This window comes from Ips typographus, linkage group LG10 (assembly GCF_016097725.1).
Source record: "Ips typographus isolate SLU linkage group LG10, UJ_Ityp_2.0, whole genome shotgun sequence".
In the NCBI taxonomy this organism is placed as follows: domain Eukaryota; kingdom Metazoa; phylum Arthropoda; class Insecta; order Coleoptera; family Curculionidae; genus Ips; species Ips typographus.
The window spans coordinates 6,762,132-6,786,525 of NC_138431.1; the positions used below are offsets into that span (position 1 = coordinate 6,762,132).

At 40.2% G+C, this 24,394-nt stretch overlaps 8 protein-coding genes across 12 annotated transcripts; 4 read left to right on the forward strand and 4 right to left on the reverse strand.

Moving 5' to 3' along the window:
• The first annotated feature begins 492 nt into the window (after positions 1 to 492).
• LOC145734491 (uncharacterized) lies at positions 493 to 2,389 on the forward strand. 2 transcript variants are annotated; one of them, XM_081987904.1, is made up of 5 exons: positions 493 to 778; positions 1,134 to 1,294; positions 1,355 to 1,524; positions 1,576 to 1,836; positions 1,895 to 2,389. In XM_081987904.1, exons 2-5 carry the CDS (start codon positions 1,139 to 1,141, stop codon positions 2,166 to 2,168), a joined length of 861 nt encoding a protein of 286 aa, XP_081844030.1. In that variant the 5' UTR covers positions 493 to 778; positions 1,134 to 1,138; the 3' UTR covers positions 2,169 to 2,389. The 2 variants fall into 2 exon arrangements, with proteins under 2 accessions (XP_081844030.1, XP_081844029.1); XM_081987903.1 differs by having other exon boundaries at positions 496 to 708.
• Positions 2,390 to 2,652: 263 nt separating this feature from the next.
• Cp110 (Centriolar coiled coil protein 110kDa) lies at positions 2,653 to 4,547 on the forward strand. Of its 2 annotated transcripts, XM_081987833.1 has the most exons (5): positions 2,653 to 2,865; positions 2,930 to 3,041; positions 3,099 to 3,937; positions 3,999 to 4,184; positions 4,247 to 4,547. In XM_081987833.1, the coding sequence occupies exons 1-5, from the start codon at positions 2,794 to 2,796 to the stop codon at positions 4,409 to 4,411; spliced, it is 1,374 nt and encodes a 457-aa protein (XP_081843959.1). In that variant the 5' UTR covers positions 2,653 to 2,793; the 3' UTR covers positions 4,412 to 4,547. The 2 variants fall into 2 exon arrangements, with proteins under 2 accessions (XP_081843959.1, XP_081843958.1); XM_081987832.1 differs by having other exon boundaries at positions 2,654 to 2,865; positions 2,930 to 3,937.
• Positions 4,548 to 4,688: 141 nt separating this feature from the next.
• Positions 4,689 to 11,805, reverse strand: Sec71 (ADP ribosylation factor guanine nucleotide exchange factor Sec71). The gene is made up of 13 exons (XM_081987752.1): positions 11,405 to 11,805; positions 11,034 to 11,351; positions 10,751 to 10,984; positions 10,470 to 10,701; positions 9,823 to 10,415; positions 9,054 to 9,346; positions 8,606 to 8,901; positions 7,711 to 8,555; positions 6,497 to 7,660; positions 5,690 to 6,173; positions 5,327 to 5,639; positions 5,075 to 5,275; positions 4,689 to 5,023 (listed from the first exon to the last, which is right to left on the reverse strand). The coding sequence occupies exons 1-12, from the start codon at positions 11,526 to 11,528 to the stop codon at positions 5,135 to 5,137; spliced, it is 5,037 nt and encodes a 1,678-aa protein (XP_081843878.1). The 5' UTR covers positions 11,529 to 11,805; the 3' UTR covers positions 4,689 to 5,023; positions 5,075 to 5,134.
• Positions 11,806 to 12,015: 210 nt separating this feature from the next.
• LOC145734421 (uncharacterized) lies at positions 12,016 to 16,318 on the reverse strand. Of its 3 annotated transcripts, none has more exons than XM_081987767.1 (5): positions 16,017 to 16,318; positions 15,860 to 15,928; positions 15,433 to 15,651; positions 15,289 to 15,380; positions 12,016 to 15,235 (listed from the first exon to the last, which is right to left on the reverse strand). In XM_081987767.1, the coding sequence occupies exons 1-5, from the start codon at positions 16,080 to 16,082 to the stop codon at positions 12,184 to 12,186; spliced, it is 3,498 nt and encodes a 1,165-aa protein (XP_081843893.1). In that variant the 5' UTR covers positions 16,083 to 16,318; the 3' UTR covers positions 12,016 to 12,183. The 3 variants fall into 3 exon arrangements, with proteins under 3 accessions (XP_081843893.1, XP_081843892.1, XP_081843894.1); XM_081987766.1 differs by having other exon boundaries at positions 15,860 to 15,931; XM_081987768.1 differs by having other exon boundaries at positions 15,860 to 15,941.
• Positions 16,319 to 16,445: 127 nt separating this feature from the next.
• On the forward strand, positions 16,446 to 17,601 carry RpL14 (ribosomal protein L14). Its single transcript, XM_081987931.1, has 4 exons — positions 16,446 to 16,494; positions 16,701 to 16,802; positions 16,981 to 17,175; positions 17,366 to 17,601. The coding sequence occupies exons 1-4, from the start codon at positions 16,492 to 16,494 to the stop codon at positions 17,567 to 17,569; spliced, it is 504 nt and encodes a 167-aa protein (XP_081844057.1). The 5' UTR covers positions 16,446 to 16,491; the 3' UTR covers positions 17,570 to 17,601.
• On the reverse strand, positions 17,593 to 19,153 carry LOC145734484 (LETM1 domain-containing protein 1). The gene is made up of 6 exons (XM_081987890.1): positions 18,961 to 19,153; positions 18,681 to 18,908; positions 18,365 to 18,628; positions 18,126 to 18,312; positions 17,909 to 18,071; positions 17,593 to 17,854 (listed from the first exon to the last, which is right to left on the reverse strand). Exons 1-6 carry the CDS (start codon positions 19,032 to 19,034, stop codon positions 17,685 to 17,687), a joined length of 1,086 nt encoding a protein of 361 aa, XP_081844016.1. The 5' UTR covers positions 19,035 to 19,153; the 3' UTR covers positions 17,593 to 17,684.
• A 65-nt stretch (positions 19,154 to 19,218) lies between these two features.
• Positions 19,219 to 22,380, forward strand: l(2)05287 (WD repeat-containing protein l(2)05287). The gene is made up of 11 exons (XM_081987784.1): positions 19,219 to 19,426; positions 19,482 to 19,686; positions 19,751 to 20,013; positions 20,063 to 20,332; positions 20,615 to 20,864; positions 20,916 to 21,100; positions 21,158 to 21,315; positions 21,375 to 21,758; positions 21,809 to 21,975; positions 22,026 to 22,199; positions 22,251 to 22,380. Exons 1-11 carry the CDS (start codon positions 19,353 to 19,355, stop codon positions 22,356 to 22,358), a joined length of 2,238 nt encoding a protein of 745 aa, XP_081843910.1. The 5' UTR covers positions 19,219 to 19,352; the 3' UTR covers positions 22,359 to 22,380.
• An 8-nt stretch (positions 22,381 to 22,388) lies between these two features.
• On the reverse strand, positions 22,389 to 24,351 carry LOC145734486 (zinc finger protein 639-like). Its single transcript, XM_081987893.1, has one exon. It carries the CDS (start codon positions 24,349 to 24,351, stop codon positions 23,305 to 23,307), a length of 1,047 nt encoding a protein of 348 aa, XP_081844019.1. The 3' UTR covers positions 22,389 to 23,304.
• Positions 24,352 to 24,394: the final 43 nt, after the last annotated feature.

The following is a 24,394-nucleotide window of genomic DNA, read 5'->3' on the forward strand; positions in this document are numbered from 1 at the left end:
TTAGGCCTCTGACCTTTCTGTCTCAACTGACAGGCTGTGACGTTACCCTTTTTGACAGCTCTCAAAATAATAGATAATAACTTGTATGTTGTTTAGACACCAATTGAAATTTCAAATGAAACAGAAGTGCAAAACTTTTTCCGCATTTTCTAGAAGGAAACTTATTATCTAAAACTTTTTCTGGCAAAATTTGTTCTGGTCATTACAGTTTTATAGGATTTACCCATACCGTATACATGCAAATTTTAAAGTACGGTCCTGGTTAGACTGGTGAAACCTGAATTTAGCTTGAAAAATCTGGCAACGTTTCGTGCCGGTCCTGTTTTAGTCGATCGCAAAACTCTCTCTGGAAGTTTAACGGGCGATTAGGCCAGAAAACCTTTTAAAAGTGTCTTTGAAAAGTTTTAACCATAAAACTGCCGCCCATTCCACACACACACACCATACCAAAAACCTGTCAACCTTCAAAGCGTTTAAAACGATGACGTAATCGCGTGGTGCTTTCCCCGCAACGCCATTGTTTGGTGTGAACCGAGCTTTGTAAGGTAACTTGACTTGAGATGGTCACACGCAGTCCTTATGGACGAAAGCGAGAGTGAATTTTTAGTAAACATGGCCGAATAGTGACTACGTGTTGGTATTGTGTGAGCTTTTAACAGTGTCCATCAACTATGGCTTTCCTACAACAGTGATGAAAGTGGTTATTAGGTTGGTACCACTGATGGTCTAACTGTATTGCTTTATTTGGTAATGCAACCCAAACAAAATGAGTAATAAGGTAGATTTACACCCTCATCTCTATAGTTTCATATTAGTTCAGGCCAGTTAGTGTAGTTAACCCTTAATCAAAAAGCTTTAACGCCAAATAATCGAATATCTTGTTCTGACTAAAACTCTGGAAGCCATATTGAATTGTTCTAATTTTATTGGGACTGTTAAATTTTTGACAGTTGTAATTTGCCTGTAACTAAACCGGTTGAATAAATGCAACCCCGTTATTAACTCACATTTTACTGTTATATAACCTTTAAGTATTATAAACGCCACCTAGATATGCAAAATAACACTATTAAAACTAATTAATTTGATTGAGTGCAAATTGCTACCGCTTTCACTCTCATATACATTTACAGTGACAATGGTGAAAAAAATTGGAAAGAGCCACTACGTGGCCACGCCCCTTAACCACGATTCCCCCACTCCAGTGCACGTGACCAGGAGCACCGCCTACTCCGATGGGGAGGACAGTCATCGTGCTCTGTCTGACCGAACTGTTTCTGAGTACACATCTCTGGTATTAACTCTATAAAACAAATTTTTCTACATAAACCAGTCTTTTTTGTTACCAAAACAGCCCTACACTATCGTAAACGAACGACGTCCAGGCTACGCCAATCACAGCCCGCCGCAAAACCGTTACAATTCGCGAGCGCCCTCTGCTTTGAGCAAAGGCAGCCGCTATGACGACACAGGATCGGACATTTACGTTACGAGTGGGGCGTACAAAGCGCCCTCTGAACTCAGGTAGGTCTTTTTGTGACAGTTAGGGATGAGGCTGACAGTTTTGAGTTGTAGTCGAACGTCTAGAGCTAGGCCACCCAGTCACTACTCGTACAGGTCAGGGGTGGCTCCTTCGGTAGCCAGTAGAAGTACAGTGAAAACTGGCAGAGGGTCAAGAAAAGCCGGAATGACTGTTGAAACAATGGCAGCCCCAAATCCTTTCTGTCCTAATGTCAAAGGCATGTGCTGTCTCATGCTTTTGTTGAATTTAGGGATCATCCTAGTGACTCTAGGGTTTGTGATCGTCATTCAGTTCTTTGAACCTGTCATTGTTTGGTAAGTTCCTTTTTCAGTGTTGCCTAATGTACATGAATCATTATATAACAATTTTTAGGGTTTTCGGAATTATATTCTTGATTTTCGGCTTCCTGACCCTGATCGGCAGCCTGATTTATTGCGTGGTGATTTGTCGGGACGTGAAAAGTCCCAGCCAGGTCAATCCGGACGAGTTGTACTGGACGCATCATTGGTCCAAAACGATCGGGGCATCTCCGGAAATTCACTATAAAGCCGAGGAAAAATTCGGTGATGATCGGTATAGTGACCGTTATTCGGTTAGCAAATTGTCAGGAAAATACTCGGACAGGGAGAAAAACGGTCGTTATTGACCCTATTGAGAAGAATCCGGGATTTTATGGTGCTTTAATAGTTGTAATAACGAATAATTACCGAACTAATAATTTATTTTGTGTATTACCCAATCAAAGTAACTGATATTGTTAATATATACAAACTAGTTTAATGTATTATGTAATGTATATAATGATGTAACAGGAAATAATGAAACCGTTCCTAATATGTAAATAAAAATACTTTTACAATAACAAAATATGTTGCTGCTCAATCATTCATTCGGCCATTTTGTTTACCAAAACTTATCCATGAGACAGTTGCCAGCTGCCTTTTAAAGATTCAATGTTACACATTGAAACTGAAAAATAAATGAACAACCATGACATTCTATAAAATAGTCCAAATGCAAAAAATACTAGTACTACAAACAAATAATATTCCAGCTGGTTCCAGTTCCAGCCACCGTAAATGGTCTTATATTTGACATTTGACAGGTTTGTAGCTCCTCTAGTGACACCATCGCGTATCAATGACTTGGAAAGTCATAATAAACTAACAACAAAATGTAAACAAACAGTGTTTCGCGTTTTTTTAAGTTTTTTGTTGCAGTTACACTGCCTTTATCCAGATCAATTTAATCCTAAACTATACGGTACTACAATGTGCGACCAACCAAAGAAGCCTTACGTGTCTGTGATTAAAATTAACGGTGTTCCAATCCTGCCTCCTCTGGTAAGCCTTTTTCTGTCGGTTTAATCTCCTAAATGCTGCTTAAAGTTGTTGTTGTTTGATTTAGATTACTCCCGAGCTTAGCAAAGAGCTGTGCAGGTATAAGCATCAAGCTGTAAGGCTAGAGCAACGTTTAAAAACTTGTCGTGAGTTGCAACACAACTTGAATGAACTGATCAGTAAAACAGAAACTCCCAGTTCAAGTGCCTTGCCAAAGTGTGACAAAACTGTTTCAGGTGAATGCAAAACCCCTAATTTGACTAAAGATCTGATTGAAGTGACTCAATATAATGGTAGTGGTGTTCAAACTATTTGCTCCAATGTTCAGTTGAGTGACAGCGATAGACTGAAATATCAAACCTGGACACGTCCTGGTAGATGCAAAAGTGAATCGCGCAAAGCTGACAATGGTGTCAGTTCAGAAGAGTCCACCCAACCAAGACTAATAAGAAGCAACTCATACACTCTAGAAAATCCAAGTCCTGTGCTGCTACAACACATGAAAAACCAATCACAACCTGCTAGTAAAAGCCCCACAATTGAAGTGTACCAAACTGATATTTCCGTCCAGCAAATCACCCTAAACACTTCAACCACTTCAGAAAGTGAAACTTTCTTTGCTAAGAACCCGTTTGATGTTATGGAGTCTGATAGTGAGTTAATGAGCGTATTAAAAGAAATTCCTGACGAGTATGCCCACCCAGTGATGGAGCTGCTGAAAAAACAGCATTTAGAACAGAAAAAACGCCTTGAAAGGTACGACAGTATTAAACAAAGTCCCAGTGAAAATTTAATCGATCTGACATCACTGGATGAGGGCAAAACCCCTAACAGTGACCCGAAACTAAGACGGAGCAGCACTTTTTCAGTTTCTCCCAGTCAGTCCCTGTATTACAGTATTCACAGCGATAGCGATACAATTACACCAAATCCTGATATTAAAGACCTAGAAATTGGAGTGTTACGCGAAAAAAATGGTTATTTTGAGGGGGTTGTAGTGTGTGAACAGCCTAAAAACGTTAGTAGAGAGTTGTTTCAAGACCTGGACCCAATAACAATCAAGGAAATCAGAAAGGTAAGTTTGAGCGGAAAATTTAAGGAAAAAAGACTTAAAGAGAATATTTGTGGGTGTATAGAATAAAGCAGCCAGTATAATTGGGGCCCATGTTCGCGGCTATTTAACCAGAAGGCTGATGAATACTGACAAAGTTCAATATTTAATTGCCACTGTTAAGGATGTTTTGTTGTGCGCTCTAGAGTTGCACCGTTCAGAAAGTATCGACGAGAAAGACGTAGAGTTGCATCGACGACTGATTAATCAGGTATAACAACTTGACAATACTGTAGTGAATTCTGGTTGTAAAGCTATTATTTTCTTTTTCAGTTATCCGCTGCCTTATATTCCTTCCATGACATATTTTTTGAGTTGTCCGTAGGGGATCAAATGGCGATAATATCAGCTGATCGGCAACGTAAACTGGAAAAACTGAAGAGACCTCAGTCGAGCCGTAAATCGAGCCGACCCACATCTGGCAACGTTGCACTTTAGCACACCAAAAACTTAGTTGAAGACTTTTAGGGTAAGTTTGGACGAACGCACTTAGCGAAACGTGATATTATTCGATATTTATTATATACAGTTTGTGTTATTTTTATTATGCGATAATACCTTTTTTCTACTAAAAGAGTTTAATTACCCCGATCGTTGTTAACGATCAAATTTGGCAACGCTGGTAGCTATTGAAAGCTGTTAAATTATAACATTAATTAAAAAAAGCAGGCAGCTAAAAGCTGCCTTTTGTGTGAAGTATTGAAGGAAAAAACTGTTTTTTTGTGTTACATCATTTTTATTTCTTAAAGCTTCTTACTTGGTGTATTGTACTGGTAAACAATTGCACTATATGTATAAAGTAATATGGTTTCTATGTACATAATGTTTCTTCTCTAAAAAGGAGGAAAGGGGGTGAGATTGAAATCGTTACCTACATAACCTAGAAACGTTATAATCTATAAATATAATATGTTTTATATCACAACACTATGAAGAATTCTGTAAACAATACAGTTTAACCGATCAACAACGATAATAATAATATAAAAATTGGTTGAAATAATACAAAAGTCAACGATTTCCTATTCAAGCGTGTGTTGGTGTGTGAACCTAAAAATAAGTAATTTTGGCAACTAAGGTTAAACTGAAGTGTTTGCCTACCTTTTGATTCTAAGTTGATCAAAGCATGTGTCGAAACACGCACTTTCTGGCACTGCAAAGCTAAGACGACGATCTGGTTATGTGAAATACCGTGCCGGTTCTAAGGTAAACTCTTCTTAAAATCGATCGCAGCTCCGCCTTTAGGTCGAAACACATAATTTCGCACAGGTACGGGTAGTATTTGGATACGTGGACGGCAAACTGCATAGTGAAACCATTAAGAGATTAACTAGGAAGATGAGGTGTACTTACTCTACTGTCTGGCATCTTAAGCATACGCGTCAGTACTAAAAGCAACAGAGAGGTCCAAGCCTCCCGATGGGTTTCGCTTTGTAGTTGCAGGAAATAGTCGAAAGCCTCTTGGCACACGTCCATCAGTTTCTCTTCTATTAAATGCCAGTGTTGTCTGCGTCCCTCGTCCCCATACATTTTGAACAAGATTCGAAACAAACAGGCTAAACTCTGAGTTTCCTGCTTGAGTAGGTTAGGTTTGACCGATCCTCGATAACCGGCCTTCCACAGTAGATTCCTTTGTTCGTGGTTGAGATTAAACGCTTTGGCAAACCTGTAAAAGCTTTGTCGGTAACTAATCACCACACTAGAGATGAGGCTGACCTGTGTGATTGTTGCAAGCATTCGGTGAGCTTCAGTAGATGCGGGGAACTCAACAACCGGTACATCCCTTGTTCCTCACGTTGACACTCGGTCAAGTTACCATTTCCAGTCATATCAGCGGCGGCCAAGGCTAAAGTCTCAGCGTCCTCTTTCCTGGACGTAGCCGGATAGAAAACGATATTGTCGATGGTCTGAATCAGTTCCAGTTGGACGACACTTTTAATTTCCAAGCTCTTCAGTAACGCCACGTCCGGATTTGGAGGCTGCTGATCCGAAAAACTGACCGAACGTTTAAATGTTCGCACCGTTTCACCGTCCGTTTCGATAACGGCGGTGGTTTTCATCGATTCCGGCCGCCACGTCAATAAGGCCGTTGGTATCGTTGACTCGAATATGTCCAGCATGCATTTACACGTTTTTTCCCACGTATCTTCCGTGAATTTGTGTCCGTTTGAATTGACTAGGTTTTCTAGGCAGTTTGTACCTAAAAAATGTTGTGTTGTCATCAATTTGTTTACAGAACGAACAGATACTGTTTATTTTGCAGAAATGTCCCTATTCATTTACAGTCACATCTCAAAGAAATCCTCTAGCAGGACTTCCTTGTAAGTGAGTATATTGCTCTCCTTTTCTCTACCACAGATTTAGGGACAATTAGACAACAAAAGATATATTATAAAATATAAAATGTAGTTTTTTGCAGCTTTGCAAGGCTTCTTGACTAATTTTGACCATTAGCTTTGTATAAACTCATTTATTTGATTCTGAATAACTTTAGTTGATCATAAACTAAGCAATACCACTTACCCGACTTGGCCAGTTGTTCATTGTCCTGTTGCACGCACCAGTGCAACTGCGAGTACAAATCCACAAGCAGTAACGGTCCCAACATGTCAAAATATTGCGTGAACACGTCTACAATAGAATAGAGGGCGTGATTACACGTGGTGGTCATCCATTCGGCTTTTTCCGCGTGTTTTTCCGGCAACTTCATATTGTCGAATATTCGAAACAACACCTTGAATAAATCCCGCCACCAGTGCGCCTTGAAATCGTCCCCGTACGTTTTGATAATTTCAAATAGGACGGTTAAAGCGCGCGTGCGTACATCCAACTTGCACCGATTCACCACGCACGACAACGAAAATAAAAGGGGGAACCAGCCGCGCACCCACACTCGGTCCTCTTCGTTGATTGTCACGTCCGTTTCCATGCCAGCGTGTTCGGCAAACATGTTAGGGGCGCCAGCCACGTGGCCGGCGCACGTGCGTACTAAACGGATCGCCTCCATGGAGGTGTCCGGGAAACGAGCGTTGCACGCAAACTCGGACAAACACTTAACAGCATCCTGAAACGAGTCTATCATAGCTGGAAACTGTCGATCGTACAGTTCCGTTATGATTTTTCCGGTGGTTTGGAATGCCAGTTCCACGATAGCTTCCTCCTGGTCGCCGGCGGCCAAATGAAACACCGAAAAAATGTTTTTCCACCCCGATTTAATGTTGCTCGCCTGTGAATTAACCATTTGCGCCACGCACCTCACCACCATGTCTCGAATCGTAGGCGACACGTTCTTTTTCATGATATGCTCGAACGGCCGCAGAAACTCTTTCTGGAAGCGAAAATTGGAAAATTCGCCCTTTTCAATAAATTTCATCGAGAGCTGGCGCAGACTGTCCACGGCAAAGAAGCAAACGTCCTCGTTTTTGCTGCAACCGACCGCGTTAAAATGCTCCCCCAACACTTGCCAGATACGGGACCACTGCAACCGGATCCTTCCCATGTTGTAGTAGGAGATTTCCACGATTTTTTGTAGGGAAAACATGCGTGGATGGCCTGGGTGGGCCAATTCGTCTAAAGAGACCTGACACAACGCTTTGACAAAATCCACAATGGCGTCACCGTCCAATCGAGTGGAACCGGTGAATATACGGTCCACGGCTACCACAACACTTTGGGAACTTGTTTGACCTTAAAACAACACTTATGGAGTCGTAATTTGACAATTACTAAACACTTACCGATACGTTCTTTATAACTGGGATCAGGAGGTTTATGTCCAGGGCCTGACAAAAATTCAGGCCGTACACCGGTCCCAATCAATTGCGCCAACTCCAGCTGCGATATACACTTCAAAATGTCCAACCACGAACTCCCCAAGTAGTTTCCATCAGAATGTGCCACCATAATTAGTGTTTTGATCGTATCGATGTTCTTTGCCTTCATATCCATAATTGGTGAATTAGCCGTCAGTAAGGTGAATCTGGCTAAAGCTTGGACGTAGGCGTCTCGTTCCAAAGTCATATGAAAGATACAGGCGATCCTGATGGCACATCGTATCCCATCCAAGCACAAACTGGCCACTTCCGGATCGTCGCAGTCCTGTAAACCAACGCTGAAAGCGGCTAAAAAGGAAGTCCAAGCCATTTTAAACATGGGCCTGACATGCTCCAGGTGTTTGGCCAGGGTGAAGGGGGCTTGCACGTGCGACACTGACTCCATCAGGTTTTTAGCAGCTGTTGAAATAGCCTCCATTTCCATGTTGAATAGGATCTTTCTGCGTTTTTCGCTGTTGATTTGCTGTTTTCCCGGTTTGTTTACGGTGTTCTTCATTTTGATTTCATGCCCGGCAATTTCGTCGTAAATCTGCGACAAATACTCTTCCGGTACTTCCTTACAATCGGTGTTGCCGCGATTCAGTTTAATGTACTGCTCTTTAGTCATTTTATGTTTAACTTGAGGCGAGTGCAAGTCAGTGGTGAGCATGATTATAGAAAAACCCAAAACGTAGGCCGTGTCCGCGCTAGAAAACAGGCCGTTGTTCGGGTTGCACTCGCAATATCGACTGGCAAACTTCTCCATCAACCTGCAATTTACTGATAAACACCCACATTCAAATTAACCCATACAAAGTACCTGTCGATTTTTTGAGCTTCACCAGGTAAGCGAAAACCGTCCAAAAAATGCCGCAGAGCGGCCACGAAATCCAAATTGACAAAATCCATTTGGTCGACGTAGGTGTACATGATTTCTTTGTTAAAGTCGTCGTTGTCCCCCAGGAAGTCTCCGATGTTAGTTTTGTCCAGACGCTCTTCAGAATGCAGAAATTTGGCCAGTTCCTCTGCAGTTCCCCCCAGGAGGCCGTGTTCCTGCAGATAGGCGATACCCTTCCGCGTTTTACGATTGAACATGTCGATACCAGTTTCCCAAACCTGTAAAATGTTGGAGCAGTTCGTGATTGGTCAAAAAAAAGCTGCTTTTATCCATTATACTAGGAAGTGACACAAAACAGGTGCCTAAAAAAGCACTGTCCACTTTGACAAGCTATAACCCTTGTCAAATGACGGCTAACCTACAAACTAACCTCTTTTTGTTGTTTGAGCACCTCCAATTGTTCTGGCGAGTCCAAAACCTCCTTGTTGCCGCTGTCGCTCGAATTGAGACTGTCGGTGCTGCCGCTGTGGCTTTTCAGCGAAACAGTGTCGCGCTCTTTCCTGTCCTGGGGCTCGCCCACCGTACTCTGCAGATTCGGATTGACGTAAATGTCTTTGCTCCACTCCACCATACACTTTAACAGTGACACCAAACACTCCAAGCCGCGCAACTTCATTGTTTTCTCCTGATTTGGGGACGCACCCAATTCTTGCGAGTGCCGCCCTGTAGATTAAATTGTTTACGGTCTAAAGTCCGAACCAGAGCCAATGACAGTTACGTCATTGACATTATAGACAGAAAAAAATTGCATTACAGTTTAAGTGCAGGAAACCATAAGTTTCACAATTGAAGAACATTTTTTTTTGCCTCTAAGTACCGTTTAGACCTGTCAACAAGTGCCTATAAAAACCAGGTTTATATTGGAATGACATTTTGATATTCATTACGTCATTCTAATTTAGTCTGATTTTTTGTATGTGACTGAACATAATCTGAAATGAATAAAAACAAAGCCTTCTCCACAACAAGATTTGTCTTATTTTTTTCCTTTCATTCATTTGAATACACATCCACTGTGAGAACATGGACTACTACTTTTTATAACCTGAAATGTCAGATTCTAACAACCTGGCAATGATGACGGAATCACCAATTATCCTGACTTGTTCTATATGAAATGGAGTAATAAAATCACTCACCTTGGGCAACTTTAAACAAATCATTGACTAGACGTTCAAATAGATTGGCGGCGGCCAAATCACAGTCGTAGTTCACGTAAATATCGACCACGGATTGGGCGTCGCTACAGATTTTCGTCAGCGCCTGAATCACCATCCATTTGTGTTCAAAGGACGAATTGGACGTTTCCAAAATATTGAGAAAGATCTCCTTGAAAAACACCTCAATCTGCATTTTCAGGTGCAGCTTAAAGTTGGAGAGTAGCGCCAAAAAAATGGCCAGAGACAGCTCGAACACGGTCGGTATAGAGCTGACGCCGTTTTTGCTCAAAGCAACGCACAAATACTGTTTGATTGCGGTGATAAACATTTCGTTGGACCGGAAAACCGGTCCCGCATTCTGCAGGATAGACAGTAACAGTTGCAGTGACAGGATTTTTGAGCGGAGTTCGTGCGATTTAGGGTCAGGTGTTCCTTCAGGAAGTGGTTTCATTGAGAGTTTACATAACGCCCTAAACACTAAAAAAGCATCTTTTTGAAGAATATGGGTGAATTTGGCTGTTATTGCTGAATCATTTTCACTGTTGGTTGTTAAGCTTTCTTGTGAAGGTATTCTGAAAGTGATGATTAAGAAAAAACTACTGGGTCTGTAATTTTAACACACTCACCTTGTTATTGAAGAAGACACACTTTTAACCTCCTCGATTGAATTAACAGAAGTGACAGACCCAGACATATGCAGTCTCCCACCCACATCAGCCATAACCCCATCAATAATCCCATCCAGAATTTCCATAGCAATTTTTTCACTTTCCAAAACCTCACCATTAATTTCACCCTCTCCAGTTTTGGCCACAATATCATCCTTAATAAACTTTGCCTCACCATTTCCATAAAACTCTGAAATACCAAATTTAACAACTACACCACTGCAAACAACACAACTTACTCTCATTAACATGCAACTCTGGATGCATTTCAGCTTCCAACTCCATCCTTGTGAAAATCACATTTAACATTTGTGTCAAAGTAGCCCTGGCTGTGGTTTGATTAACCAAATTCTTGCTGGCCAAAAAAATATTGTAACAAGTCCTGACTGCCAGTAAAACTGTACCTTCATGCACTTCAACATGTTGACTAGTGACCACTGTTAGTAGTGCTTTGATTATTTGTAGTTGCACTCCTAAAGATTAAGGTTTTAGTGGTGTTGACCAATGGTTTGTCAAAATTACCTTCATCTGTTTGGGGTCCAGTAAAACAAGAGCAAATAGTCTCCACTATCCTGTCTATTAACAGTTTTCCAGGTGTGGTGGAATCAGGCACATTAGCAGTCAAATGACCATAGGCAATTAATTTCTGTAAACAGTCAAGGGCTGTGGTGACAATCCGCGCTGATTTACTCTGACAAGCCAATTCAAATGGTAGAAAATACTTTTCAGTGGTTAAAGCATTAGCTTCCCCACTTCTTGGTAAGGGGAGTGCATCTGATGTTTTCTCTGTTTGGTCCTCATTCTGAGGCTTTTCCTGGCTGGTTTCCCTCTTTAGCTCCTCTGCAATAACTCTCAGTGATTGCTTGTATTAAAGCAATCCAGCACAAACTTACCTAAGGCAGCTTCACATGACCTTTTCAACTGCGAATGATGGGACCTTTTAATTTCTTTATCGTTGAGGATTTTTTCTAATGCTCTCAGTATGAACATTTCCCTCGTTTTGCTGTTTGATTGCATCGTTTTTAGGACTGTTTAGCACCGAAAGGGGATCGCATTTTGTGACGTGTGTAGATTTGGGGGATTGTCTGGTCGAAAATATGCCAATAGAAATGCAAACACCGAGTAGATCTCCTTCAAGAACACGACCGCGGGGGATTAATTGATTAACGGTTAACACGTAGACAAAAAAGTTTAGGGGTTTAATTATTGTTTATTTTAATTTTCAAAGGTGAAAAGAATGTCTTGTTAACACGTAACTGTCAAAACTCATGTGTAGTGTAATCAGACAATCCGAACTGTCAATAATGTCAGTTGACAGATGACTATGGACAGTTTTGTCAATCCCATGATGCAAAGCAAAACTCAAACAAAATGACATTATCAACCGCCATTTTAAAAATTGTGTGTCAAGCTCCTGCTTTTGAACTAATTTGCACAATAAATTAGGCCACAAACGATACTGACGGAAGCAAGAAGGTAAGAAAGTAAAAATGTATACTATATGCAGGTGTAGAAAAGATTTACTTACCTACTTTGTACAAAGTAATGGCGGGTTGCAAGGGCCCCAAATTAAAAACCTAGGGTGGCTTTAAACAGCCTCGTAAATAATACATTTTATGCTTAACTAACAGAAAAACTATTTACATTGGTTTTGATTTGGAAAAAATTCAGTTTACATGTATTTAATTTTTTTGGCGCTTTCCAGCAACTCTTTGTAACCCCTCCGCTTTTTTTTAGTAGTAAAGTGATGAGATTTTTTTGCCTTGCACAATAATTCAATGTTGATGTTTCTCTCTAGTAACACGATCAGTTCCAAATTGGATTTCTTGACTTTAGGCTGGCGGCTGCGCTTATTATGTGTTTTCCTCTTCAATGGGGACGCATTCAGGATTTCCGAGTCGTCACTGTCACTTGCTGGTTTTTTAGTTGAATTAAGTGATGTAGAGGGGGTGCTGTTCAGTTTTTTTTTTCTGCTAACTTTGGGGCTTTTTGTTGGTTTTTGAGACCTGGTTCTAGGTCGTTCTATACTTTTAGGGGTTTTGTCTTGTGATTCAGTAGGTTTCCGACTGGGTCGTGGCTTAACAACGACTTCCGGTGCTGTCTCCAAAGTTCGAACTACAACTCCACTTGATACTGCTAAGGGGAGTGAAGGCAGTGCTACAGGAGAGGGTGAATGAGTGTCCAGTGTGCTCGATTCGTCCTGATCACTTGGAGGGTCGTCTTCGACGATTGCTTCGAACCTTGGGTCGTTAAACAAAAAAGACAGTTCCTCATTTAGTAAGTTCTGGGGTTTTGACTGGAAGTCACTTTGGTCCACGTCCCCAGTTTCCATTAAAATGTGTTCCAGTTCTTCAGTTTTACTGTGTTTTCTTTTATTTGGTCTTCTGTCCGCCTCTCTTGGTTGTACTTTGTTGTTATCTTCCGTAACTTGGGTGAGTCGTATCCCAGGAGGTAGTTTCACCATATTTTCCTGCAGGTTTATAGGTTGAAAGTAACGTTCGTAGTCATCATCGTCGACTTCCTCCAGTTCGGAGTGAAATTCGCTACAACTGCTCCTGCAATCGCTGTAATGCTCAAACTGCAAAGATTCGTCGTTCTCGGAATCACGGTACACGGAGGCCTCACTTCTTGTGAATCCAGTCTGGCCAAAGTTTTCTAAAGCTAAAAGTAACCGATCACTTGAGGCTAGTTCCTGAAACCTTTCCAGAAATTTCTCTATTGGTTCTTGGAACTTTTTAGTGGCGGCCAGCTCTGATAGTTGTGAAAACGCCAAGGATAAACGGTCAACCAAATCTGAACTTTCAACTGTCAGTCCTTCAATTTCTCTTGATGCCAGTTCTTCCACTGTATCTGAGTCGATTTCCGAAACGTCGTGTTGTTCTACACGGTTAATTTGTGCGATTTTCTCTGTTTTCTGGCCTGCCGGTTTAATGATGACGGTAGACAGAATGTTGATTTTACAATTTTTGGGTGGATCCAAGATTTCTTCTGGAGGGACCATCACCATGTTGTCGTCATAACTGTCCTGCTCCACCATGGATAGAACTCCATTTTCCATTACAGTGTATTGGGCAAAATATTCCCCTTTATTGGACACTTCACTGACCGACTCATCTCTAGTGTCAGCAAGGTTAGTAAGAAACTCTGCGATTTCAACAGTTTTCTCGTCATTCTCCTTACTATCCAAGTCCAACTCGCCCGAACTTTTATTGTAGCAACTAGTGTCGTTGAGATCTTGCTCCTCCTCCATCTCTTCCATACAGTTATCACTCAACTCTCCAACTAAACCATTTAAGTCTTTGTAAACGAGAATCGACTTGAAAATCCCTAACATATCGTCCCCTAAAGGGGTGTAACACTCGGGGACCAGCCCTATATTCTTCTCCACAATGTACTGGTGCACGCAACTCCCTCCATGGACCCCAACTTCGCAGGTGCAAGTGTCCAGCTCTGCATTAACAAAAAATTTGACTTCGTTCAAACTGACTGAAAATTCCGTGTTGGTGATTTTCTCACAGGTAAACTCCGCCATTTCGCTTACAGGGACGTAGAAATTAGTTTTGTAGAACCCTTTTAGGTCCCCATCCACAATTTTCTTCAGTTTTCTCTCATAGTGCGTTACGTAGTTTTTCGTTAAAAAGTCAAACAGTTGCACTATGTTAAAATGGTTGCTGTACTCAACCGCCACATCTCGCAGGATTATCGTTCCTGAATCGGTGTAATTGAGCATATCGATGTTGAATTCCGCTTTAGGTCTGCAGTACAACACATAACGATTTGCTCTTTCATTGAAGTATTTCAGAAAATTGTCTAGTTTCGGGTACTTTACAGCGTAACCCCGTAAATTATTAAAATTCCTTTGGTAATCTATTCGGGAGTAACTGTTTTTAACTATAAACACAAAGAGGTCATAGAGTGTCTGGAATTCTTGCTGATCCTCACAGACTAACCTAACCGCCCTCCAAATTGACTGCAACATTTGAAATTCATTAAAAATTATTGCAGTTTGAGGGAAAGCCAACTTTAAACTCTCATACAGACAAGTATTCTCGTCAATAATGATGTTTTTTGGACTGTAAGAAGGCATTTTGAGCATTTGAAGTAACATGGAAATTCCTTGCTGAACCTTACTGGATGACTCAGTTCCACTGATTAACATTATCCCAAAGGGGAGGGATCCGATAGGGGTGTGACACAAGAACAGAAACACCTCGTGCGCTTCGGGGGCTAGTTTGGACGCGGTGAAACACCGTACCGTCACCAAATCTTCAGCAAAACCGAGTTCAAACACCCGCTTCATTAAAGGACTACACAAAGTCAAACATTTGTCGCTCAACACTGCGCATTCTGAACCGCACTGTTTGATATACTCTTCTACCATAATCCTTAAATTTTCCGCCAGCTCCTCCTCTCTTGGACAAGTAAAATCGTGGTTAAATAGTTTAACATACTCGCGGCAGCACCAGTTGTATGATGGACACATAAAGTTACTAGAAACTACGTTGTAGAACTCAGGACCGTATAGACTGTGCAAGTCACACTTGTGACAAACTAGGGCGGAAAATGGAGAGTGGCCTGTTTGGTAGTAGGCCTGGAAGGTTTGGTGCAACTCCGTCAGGGGTCGCACATTTCTAAAGCAAGCGTCCGCGTCGATTATATGGTTGTGACAAAACTGCAAGATCACTTGTGATGGGTAATCTCTCAGGTAGTAATCAGGGTTGGTTCTGAAATAATTTTGCTTTAAAAACAAAAAATCCATAAATTTAGCTAAACTCACTCAAATTCCTTGGTGTCTTTAATGGTAAAAATCAAGCAGGCTTTACAGTGTGATCCTGGCTGGCTTGTGTGGTAATTACACCAAAACTTATTCTGGATTATGTTTGGTTAGTGATATATTCCAAGATATGGCAACAAAACTAACCTTAAAAAGTCCAGTGACAGGGTCTTTCTGCCAACTATTCTGCACAGAATAAGAAGTTAAAGTTTTCAGCTCAAACTTTTTGATCCACGTCATAGCGTCCGCTTTGCTCACGATCGACAATCGGACGCATCCGTACACTTCTTCGTAGCCATTCTCGTCCAATTTGCAACTGGCCGTCACTATTATGGAGTTGTAACCTTCAGGCAGCATTCTGCTGACCTAAGTTCAAAGTGTACAAAAATGTGTAACACTCTGTAGAAATGTATTTTTTTAATTGACAAGCTATCCAGCCATGTGGCTATTATTATTATTGTTATTTGTTACAACAGGTTTAACAGCTAAAATGGTCTAAAAACCAACATATTATAAGTTAGGGCCCCCATCACAACTTCCTGACTTTTTTAATAGAAACAAAAGGACCTCATACCTTAGTTTTGGCCTCACTGACACGCTTAGGGTCATCTTCCTTCCGGAATATCATCTTATCGTCCCGTAACTTCTGGAAAAAGCTGGTAGATTCTTGAAAAATGGTAGAAAGGCACAAACACCACAGTAAAATAGGGCTGGGAGTTTAACAGTTTTACCTTAATTCTGTCGGTGTATAGAACCTTGTCATTGGAGCTCTTCCTCTTGGTTGGCTGGTTTAACATTTTTCATATTAAAAATAAAATAAATTAATAAATTTGGAATTTGGGTACCAGAAAATTGTTTGGTTATGTTTATATTTGTTTTTCCTTTGTAGTTGTGCGAACATAGCCACGGCTGAGCTGTTGCTATTGGTTAAAAATGACTGTAGTTTTTTTTTAACTCAAAAGTCAAAACAACAGGCTACGGGACTCGGTTATTGTGGCAATTAATAAGAAATGTCTATTATTTTTAACAGTACTAAATAAAAGTGAGTGAAAACCTGGAAAGAGTGAAAAGTGATATAAAACATAACAAAATTTGACAACATCGCAGTTTGTCTGGTTGTCAATTGTCCAACACAGTTATGACAGCGGCAACACACGACATTCCGCATTCCGCGTACGCCATCTTTCTTTTCAAGAAACCACAAGCATGGTAAGTGTACTCTCATCAATTTTTGGAGATTTTTAGCCCTTAAACTCGTATTTACACTAAATTATTTATCATTACTGTGTTTATACAGTCTAAACTTTAAATGTTTATTGGCATCAACTCGACATTTGTCTTTTTTACCATTAAATTAGCGTTAATCCAAACCTACCACATGGCCCCCTATCTAATGGATTTTTTGTCTTTTGTAGCCTTTCGAAAGGTTCGTTGAGACTGGCCGCGTGGCTGTGGTCTCCGATGGCCCCAACCGAGGCAAACTAGTCAGTATCGTTGACGTTATTGACCAAACTAGGGTGAGTGCATTTTGAGGTTAGGGTTTTATTGTTGATTTCCCTTACAAATGATGAGCCTAGTTTGATAGGAATTGCCGGCTGATACATATATGAAGCCACTTTCTTACTGATTTTCTCTCTGTTTTTACATACTTTTAGTCAAAAGAAATATAATGGAACTAAAGCGAGGTTTATTTAGGTTCTTATTGATGGACCTGAGACTGGTGTGTCTAGAACACAAATCAGGCTTAACCAGTTGCATTTGACTAAGTTCAGGATTAAACATCCATTTACTGCATCTACAAGAGTAGTACGCAAGGCTTGGAAAGAGGGTAAAGTTGTGGAAAACTGGGATAATTCAGTTTGGGCCAAAAAAGTTGCTGCCAAGGCAAAGGTAAGTCTTTTAAGTTTTTATTAAACATTTTTTGTACAAAATCAATATGATGATCCTGGTTGATGATAGGAATTGCCGACTGATACACATCTGAAGCTTCACTACTTTACTGACTTATTAGACAATAATTTTATTAAAATATAAAATTACATTTGTATGGTTTCCTAAAAAAAACTTTTTGGGGTTTCAGAGAGCACAGCTTACAGACTTTGACCGTTTCAAGCTGAGACGTGCCAAAACAAGGAGAAATAAGATTAGAACTGCTACTTTCCTGGCTTTAAGAAAAGCTGCCTCAAGGAATGGTACTCTGTATGGAAAGAAGAGGATGGCAAAGGGGGGTGACAAGCCCAAACCTCAAAAGAAGGCCCCTAAAGCCAAGGCCTCAAAGAAGTAATTTTAAGGTCCACAAATAAAATGTTTATTAAATTATTGTGTTTTATTTAGTAAACTAGTCAACAAACAAAAAACTGAAAAATATCAAAATATATGTACACTATGTAACTAAAAAACTATTTTTTTGGGTAAATGAGCATCCAATTGGATGGTTCATTATATCCTAACAAAACAGGGCAATGTAACAACAAAGAGTAGGTGTCTGGGTTTATTTGACTAGAAATATGAATCCATTGTGTGAGCCACTTGATTTGATAGTCTGCATTCAAATTTGAGGTATTTAATCCTGAGAAGACAACAATTTCATTGAACAGTTGTTGCTAAGCAAACAGGACATTACCTCTAATGTAGCAGGCTTTGCTCAATGCTGCTAATGGTAAATTGTGTACGCCGCCTTCACGCATAATTGCCCGATCCATTTCAATCAAAAGACGCGCGCGGTCAGCCAATCTGGTTCTGCGAAACCAACCTGCATGCATGTTATGCAACCTTAAAAGATGAAACTACCCACCATTCATTATTGTAAACTTCAAAAAGCTGTAAAACAAAACACTCACAACATGATTTCTGCTTAAATATGATAAATTGTAGGGCTCATCAGTGAATAATTCTTTGCAGGCTAAAATATCCTCAACAGTAGGCTGCCCTCCACTTCCCAACAGCCCCAAAACATGAGACCACTTAGTAAACATTGCCTTATCCTTTTCAGAGTGCTTAATGAAGTTTAATTGTAGCTGTAGATACCTTAACCACAACTTAGACCAAATGGCACAAAAAGACCGTCACAATTACTTACCTAAAAATTGGTTTATTGTGAACCAGTCTGTCGCGCAAATATTCCACTTCAAATTTTGTTTTCTGCTCAGGGTTCCAAAAATGACTAGTCAGCAGCTGTTTAGGCAAAGCATAAATTAAAGGCAACAACACATAGAAAGCAAAAGGCAATGCAGAGAAAATTATCACAGGAGCCACCTTCATCATATCTCTAGGCATTTGCTGGTACAGTTCAATTTCTCTGCGCAACAGTTTTGCATAATTACCCTTGGAACTGTTTAGTAACCTTAAAGAAGGCAGACTTTTGCCACAATTCTAAAACACCCAAAATTACCTACATGACAATCTTGAAATACTCTACAGTCTCCAAACTGAACGTTTTAACCCCGACAGTGAAAGCTTTGTAGGTTTTCATGGTGGTTGGAAAGTTTTTTTCCAAAATTTTATCATAATTTTTTAGGTACTCAATGAAATGGTTTAGAATGTAAAAACGGATTTTTTTGGCTTCCTCAGTTTTGTACACCGACTTTCGGTGTAGTTCTCGAGCTTGGTGCAGCTTACCGTAACTGGAAAGGGCTCAATTAGGTCTTGGACGCCTAGTTTAGGGTAAAAACCTACCTGGGACATAATACGGCCGGCGCACTTTTGCTTAAGGAAAACCTGCAAGTTCTTAACGCTAAAGACAGCGCCATGCTGGGGTTTCAGTTTTATTTCACTTTTATCATGATTTTTTATCCGTTTAATGCGTAAACACTTGTTAATATAAATAAATTAGTAAAAATAATAATAAATATAACCTACAGTCTACTGTCACATGAATGACATTTAATTTATAGGTTATTGGCAATATGGGCATATAAAAGAAAAAGAAGGGGAAAATCTAACCTTACTTTTCTGTCTCAAGCGTGTAAACATAACGACATAACCTCTCAACAAACTGTTCTTTTCATGTTGTGTTTTATGGTTTTAAAGTACTTTAAACAGTAGGAATAACTAATTGTTACATTAAAATGGATGTATCTGTTCAACTGGTTGCCGGAGGATCCATTGTGAAGCTTCCCCCAGTGTTTTCCACAAACGGAGAGTAAGTACCCTTTTTTCAGTTAAACAGTGGCACTAAAACCCTGAAAATTGTGCAGAAGCATATTTGTAGCCCGCGCCAACGCTGTGTACCAGTACAACACCAAAACCGGCCAATTGGTGCATCACTATGATGGTTGGGACAAGGATATTGTGGGGCTGGTTTTTACTCTCATTGACAATTTGGAATGTTTAGTTGGATGCTCTAGAGATGGTAAAATAGTGGCTTGGAAGGTTACCAATAAAGTCCCCATAATAGAAGCTGTAAGTATAGTAAACCAAACAATTTATAAACAAAATGGAAAGTAAATAATAAGTATTTTTAAAGCTGTTACCCAGACGTAAAGTTACCAATTTTCATGTGGTTTCTGGGAGTTTAACAGAGGGCCTGCAAGTCCTAATAGCCTATGCTACAAAGAAAAAGTGTGTTGTCTTTGGTTTGGTTAATACAAAAACTGTGGATGAAGTGACTGTTTATCTCAAAATACCTAATTTGGAGTACTTTCTTGATGTGTGTCCTGAAAGATACTTTGCTGTAGCAACAAGCAATTTTGTGCATTTTTTCAGTTTTAACACCTTCACAGTCAGCAGGTATGTGTGTAGCTTTATAGTAGAATGGTAATTAACTGGAGGGGTATAGTTATCAGATGGCTAAAGACAACAGACAGTTTACTTGCCTGGCTTGTCATCCTTGTGAAGAATTGGTGTTGACAGGGGATGATACAGGGAGGGTGATTTTGTGGAGTAACATTTTTGGCAAAAAGTTCCAGTCAGTGTATCACTGGCACACTTTACCAGTGAAATCAGTGGCATTCTCCACTTTGGGAAGCTATTTTTACAGTGGAGCTGGGGAATGTGTGTTGGTTAAATGGCAACTAAAAGATTCAAAGCAGAAACAATTTCTGCCAAGGTGGGTAAACAATTTGAAATAAGTAGGAAACTACTTTCTGTCCCAGGAGAAGTTTTTCTTTGATATTTTGTGGTTGTCAGTTTGAGCATTTTTCCGGTGATTTACTAAGCTTTTTGGTTGAACTATGTTTTCTTTTATATGTCAATGGCAAGCGTATTTCATTGGCTATCCATAGGCATATTACAGTCTATAGAAAGTGTTGCTAGTAAGAGTTATTTGATGTTAAGTGAACTGAAAATTGGTAGTGCAAGGGAAGGAATGACAGTTATTACATTTTAATAGGCTCCCAGCTGGTATAGTGCAACTACAAGTGTCAGACAACAATGCTTTTGTTGCTGTGGCAACTCAGGACAATGCAATTAGAGTTGTGGACTCCCAACTGAGACAAGTCAACTTGATACAACACTTGGTAGTGGGAGACCAATTTACTTGTGGCCTTACCTATGATCCAGTCAGTAGGTCACTGGTTATGAATGGAAATGTGGGTTGCGTCCAGTTTTACTCGCCTTCAGATCAGGACTTACTCTACAATGTGCGTGATACGTTACAAACTGTAGACTTTAAATAATAATGGATTTGTTAGGTTGAAATTGTAGGACAAAACAAAGTGACTGAGGAACGGGAATGTCGATTGTCGAACACTTTAGTAAGCAAAATTGCTTTGAGCCAAAGCGGGTCGTGGTTGGCCACTGTTGAGGAAAGAAAAGATGAAAATGTGTGCAAGGAGTTACGGTTGAAATTTTGGAATTTCAGTCAGGAAAAACGAAAGTAAATAACGGTTGATGGTTAGTAGAAAAGAGTGAATTTTCAAGGGTTTTCTTTCAGTTATGAATTGAATACTTCAGTGGAATTTCCTCACGAAAATTCGGTGAAAAACCTACTTTTCCAGCCTGCACATGTGGACGATGACCTTAAATGCGTTACTGTATCTTGTGATAAAAGTTTCAAAATTTGGCAGGTAGTTCATGTATCTACTGTACACCGTAAGTTTTCTTGTAAGAGTTTCTTCTAGGATATTTTTTAAGTATAATTACTAATATAGAAACAGGACCGATCTGGAGATGCACGAGTCGTGGCACGTTCCGTGACTTAACATGCGCCGGACTGTCATTCACGATTGACGGTTCTTTGTTCGGTGTTGGTTTCGGCAAACTACTAACGATTTGGGCGACGGAAAACTGCGAACTGAAAACTTCCCTTCTACACGCCAATTTCAAGCAAAACGAAATTGAATTTGTGCAGTTCGGACAGGGAAATCAGTGTCATCTGGTGGCGGCGGCCAGTAGCACCCAGTTATCGGTATGGAACATTCTCACCCTCACCATGAGTTGGGTGGTGCGTTTACCTAAAGTGGTTTTGATGGTTGCCGAACCGCAAATACCGTATATTGGAGTGGTTTGCCAGACTAAAAAGGGTGCAAACAAATGTAAGTTTCACTTAACTGGTTTTTGCTATTTATTAATGGATTTTCTGTAGTGTACTTATTCGAGCCTTCTTCACCCGCTTTGGTGTTCTCCAAACTGTTACCAGTTTCAAAAAATGACCAAGTTGCGGCCGCAGTTTTAGTCCCCAACACTTCCAGTTCGGACACTCGACTAAACTGGCACGACAGAACTGATTTGTACTTTATCACCTCGAAAAACGTGAGTTTTAACACATTTTGAACTCCTGGTTAACTTATAAGTCACTATAGGAACTATATCGGTTGAGTAACAAGTCCACTGAACGAAAAGTCACTGATACGTCCCAGTCGGAAGAAATGTCAGTTTTCAGGAAACTCAAACCGGAAATCCGGACCAGCCAAGTGAAAACCCAAGTGGAACACCATTTGTTTCCAGAATCAATGGGTTATCACAATTTTAGAGAAGTAAGTTTGAGGTTATATTTGTTTCGTGTATTGTGTACGGTTTTTTTCTAGTATTTGGACGCTCCTTTGGAAACTTTGCCTCCTGTACGATTAATGGCGGCGTCACTACTGCAAGGCTTAGTGTTGCAACGAGACGCTACAGTTCAGACTGTTTGTTGATTAAATTTTTAAATCAAAGGTACCCAAACATTTTTTTTTCTTAAAAACCACTTTATTAGTTAATTAACTAATTGATTGTGCTGTGAATGCTTTTTTGACTTCTACTGCACAAGAAATCAATAGAACTTATAAATAAGTTGTTAAAATATAAAATAATAAGATAAGTTGGCGAAAATTTTGAACACATTTTATTCTGACTTTCCGGCAACGATGAAACTGTGTTCCGCAGTAGCTAATGAACCAATTTATGATTCTAAAACAGAAAACCTGGATGAGTGCTGCTATGGACAGGCAGAAATGGAAAAATATCGAAAAGGTCTACAATCAGGAGTGGATGAGAAGAGGCTGATACAAAGAAGAAGAAGGATCGTAAAGTGGTTCATTAACTACTGCAAAACCGAGGTTCAGCTTTGTTGAATAACCAGGAATAGTCAGTACAGGAATCTTGACACATGATGAATGCACTGTATATAAATGTGTCAAGATTTCTGTAGTGGTAATACAACTATTCCTGGTTATTCAACAAAGCTGAAACTCGGTTTCGCAGTAGCTAATGAACCACTTTATGATCCTAGACAATTAAAATGTATTTTGGAACAGTTGAATTTTATCATAAAAAAAGTAGGAATGTGCAATTTTTTCGGGTCAAAATTTTTCTTTTCCAAAATGCCTTTTTACCTGCTTAGAATCATAAATAGATTCATTAGCTATTGCGAAATCCAGTTTCACCTTTGCCGGTCCAGGTAAATGTATTTCTGCTATGTAATAACTTGTTTAATTGGTAAGAATGTAGGAATTTATCATTTTACGAGATCCTGTCTAAAAAAATATGACAGACAAAGTGTAATAGTAGTATTTTCAACTTTAAACCTAAATTTTTTTAAATTAATTTTTTGACAATCACAAAAGGAATGAAGAGCTTGGGATCTAAGACAAATTAAGTGACTTAAACATCTCCAACACCCGGACATCCTTGCAAATGTAACTTCAACCCTTGATTGGTGGTAAAGCCCTTAGAGCACAACTTACAAATGTAGGGTTTCTCACCAGTGTGCCCTCTCAAATGTACTTTAAAGGGCGTCCACTGTCTAAAACCCTTCCCGCAATAACCACAAACGTGAGGCCGCTCTCCCGTATGAATTCTTTTATGATAAGTGAGCGCGTATTTGTGTTTGAAGCCTCTCCCGCACTCCGAACACTCAAACGGTCTCACCTCGGTGTGCGACACTTTGTGTTTTTTCAACTGGTCGGAACACTTGAAACCGCGCCCGCAAATGTCGCACAAACACTTTTTCTCCTCGGGTCGTCTGGTGTTTTTTGTGTGAGCTTTTTCCGTGTGGTACGTGAGTAGGTTTACCGTACGAAATTCTAGTCGACAAATGTGACAAAACAGCGAAAAGGCTTCCGACTGTACATCCACTTTGTGCATGCACAGCTGGTGTCTTAACAACGCTTTGTCCCCGCGGTATTCGTTAAGACATACCACACACACCTTCTTCATAGAATCGTCATGACGCACCATGTGTTTTTTGTAGTTTGAGCGGTTGTTGAACGTTTTATCGCACTGAACGCAACGGTTTACGGTTAAGTGATTGCAGGACAAGTGTTCTAGAAGGTTTTTAATGGTCGTGGTTCTGAACGGACAGACGGGACAAGGAATTTTACCGTCCTCAGCGTGACTGTTCATGTGGCAAAACAGCTCTCGGAGGGAGCCAAACTGTCGAGGACATTGAGGACAGGTGAAATTGTCAGTTTTGTAGAGGTTCGAGTGATTGTCTGCGTTTAGTTTGGACAGGAACTTGGCTGAACACGTTTGACATACGTAAACGCCGAGAGATTCGTTGAATTGACAAGCGTGGTCTGAGTTGCAGTGCCTCTTTTGGTGCAATTTGAACTGTTTAGACGACTGGAAAGTTTTCAGACACTTTGGACATTTATTCCTAGATTTTTGATTAACTTGGGGCTTCCTGTTTACTCTGCCAGCATATTCCATCACCCTAAAATTAATAAGTTTTATATGTTAAGCTAGTTACTTA

Coding starts and splice junctions, on each gene's coding strand:
- LOC145734491 (XM_081987904.1), top strand. CDS start 1,139: ATGGTGAAAAAAATTGGAAAGAGCCACTACGTGGCCACGCCCCTTAAC. Junction 1,295..1,354: donor TTTCTGAGTACACATCTCTG/GTATTAACTCTA, acceptor TTACCAAAACAG/CCCTACACTATCGTAAACGA. Junction 1,525..1,575: donor AAAGCGCCCTCTGAACTCAG/GTAGGTCTTTTT, acceptor TTTGAGTTGTAG/TCGAACGTCTAGAGCTAGGC.
- LOC145734484 (XM_081987890.1), bottom strand. CDS start 19,034: ATGGCGCTGTCTTTAGCGTTAAGAACTTGCAGGTTTTCCTTAAGCAAA. Junction 18,313..18,364: donor CACAATAAACCAATTTTTAG/GTAAGTAATTGT, acceptor GTTGTGGTTAAG/GTATCTACAGCTACAATTAA. Junction 17,855..17,908: donor CAAAGCCTGCTACATTAGAG/GTAATGTCCTGT, acceptor TTGTCTTCTCAG/GATTAAATACCTCAAATTTG.
- RpL14 (XM_081987931.1), top strand. Junction 16,803..16,980: donor ACGTTATTGACCAAACTAGG/GTGAGTGCATTT, acceptor AGGTTTATTTAG/GTTCTTATTGATGGACCTGA. Junction 17,176..17,365: donor AAGTTGCTGCCAAGGCAAAG/GTAAGTCTTTTA, acceptor TTGGGGTTTCAG/AGAGCACAGCTTACAGACTT.
- Sec71 (XM_081987752.1), bottom strand. CDS start 11,528: ATGCAATCAAACAGCAAAACGAGGGAAATGTTCATACTGAGAGCATTA. Junction 11,352..11,404: donor GTCATGTGAAGCTGCCTTAG/GTAAGTTTGTGC, acceptor GAGTTATTGCAG/AGGAGCTAAAGAGGGAAACC. Junction 8,902..9,053: donor TGCTCAAACAACAAAAAGAG/GTTAGTTTGTAG, acceptor AACATTTTACAG/GTTTGGGAAACTGGTATCGA.
- LOC145734421 (XM_081987766.1), bottom strand. CDS start 16,082: ATGTTAAACCAGCCAACCAAGAGGAAGAGCTCCAATGACAAGGTTCTA. Junction 15,932..16,016: donor TATACACCGACAGAATTAAG/GTAAAACTGTTA, acceptor AGCTTTTTCCAG/AAGTTACGGGACGATAAGAT. Junction 15,381..15,432: donor CTGTCACTGGACTTTTTAAG/GTTAGTTTTGTT, acceptor AACATAATCCAG/AATAAGTTTTGGTGTAATTA.
- Cp110 (XM_081987832.1), top strand. CDS start 2,794: ATGTGCGACCAACCAAAGAAGCCTTACGTGTCTGTGATTAAAATTAAC. Junction 3,938..3,998: donor CAATCAAGGAAATCAGAAAG/GTAAGTTTGAGC, acceptor GTGGGTGTATAG/AATAAAGCAGCCAGTATAAT. Junction 4,185..4,246: donor ATCGACGACTGATTAATCAG/GTATAACAACTT, acceptor TTTCTTTTTCAG/TTATCCGCTGCCTTATATTC.
- LOC145734486 (XM_081987893.1), bottom strand. CDS start 24,351: ATGGAATATGCTGGCAGAGTAAACAGGAAGCCCCAAGTTAATCAAAAA.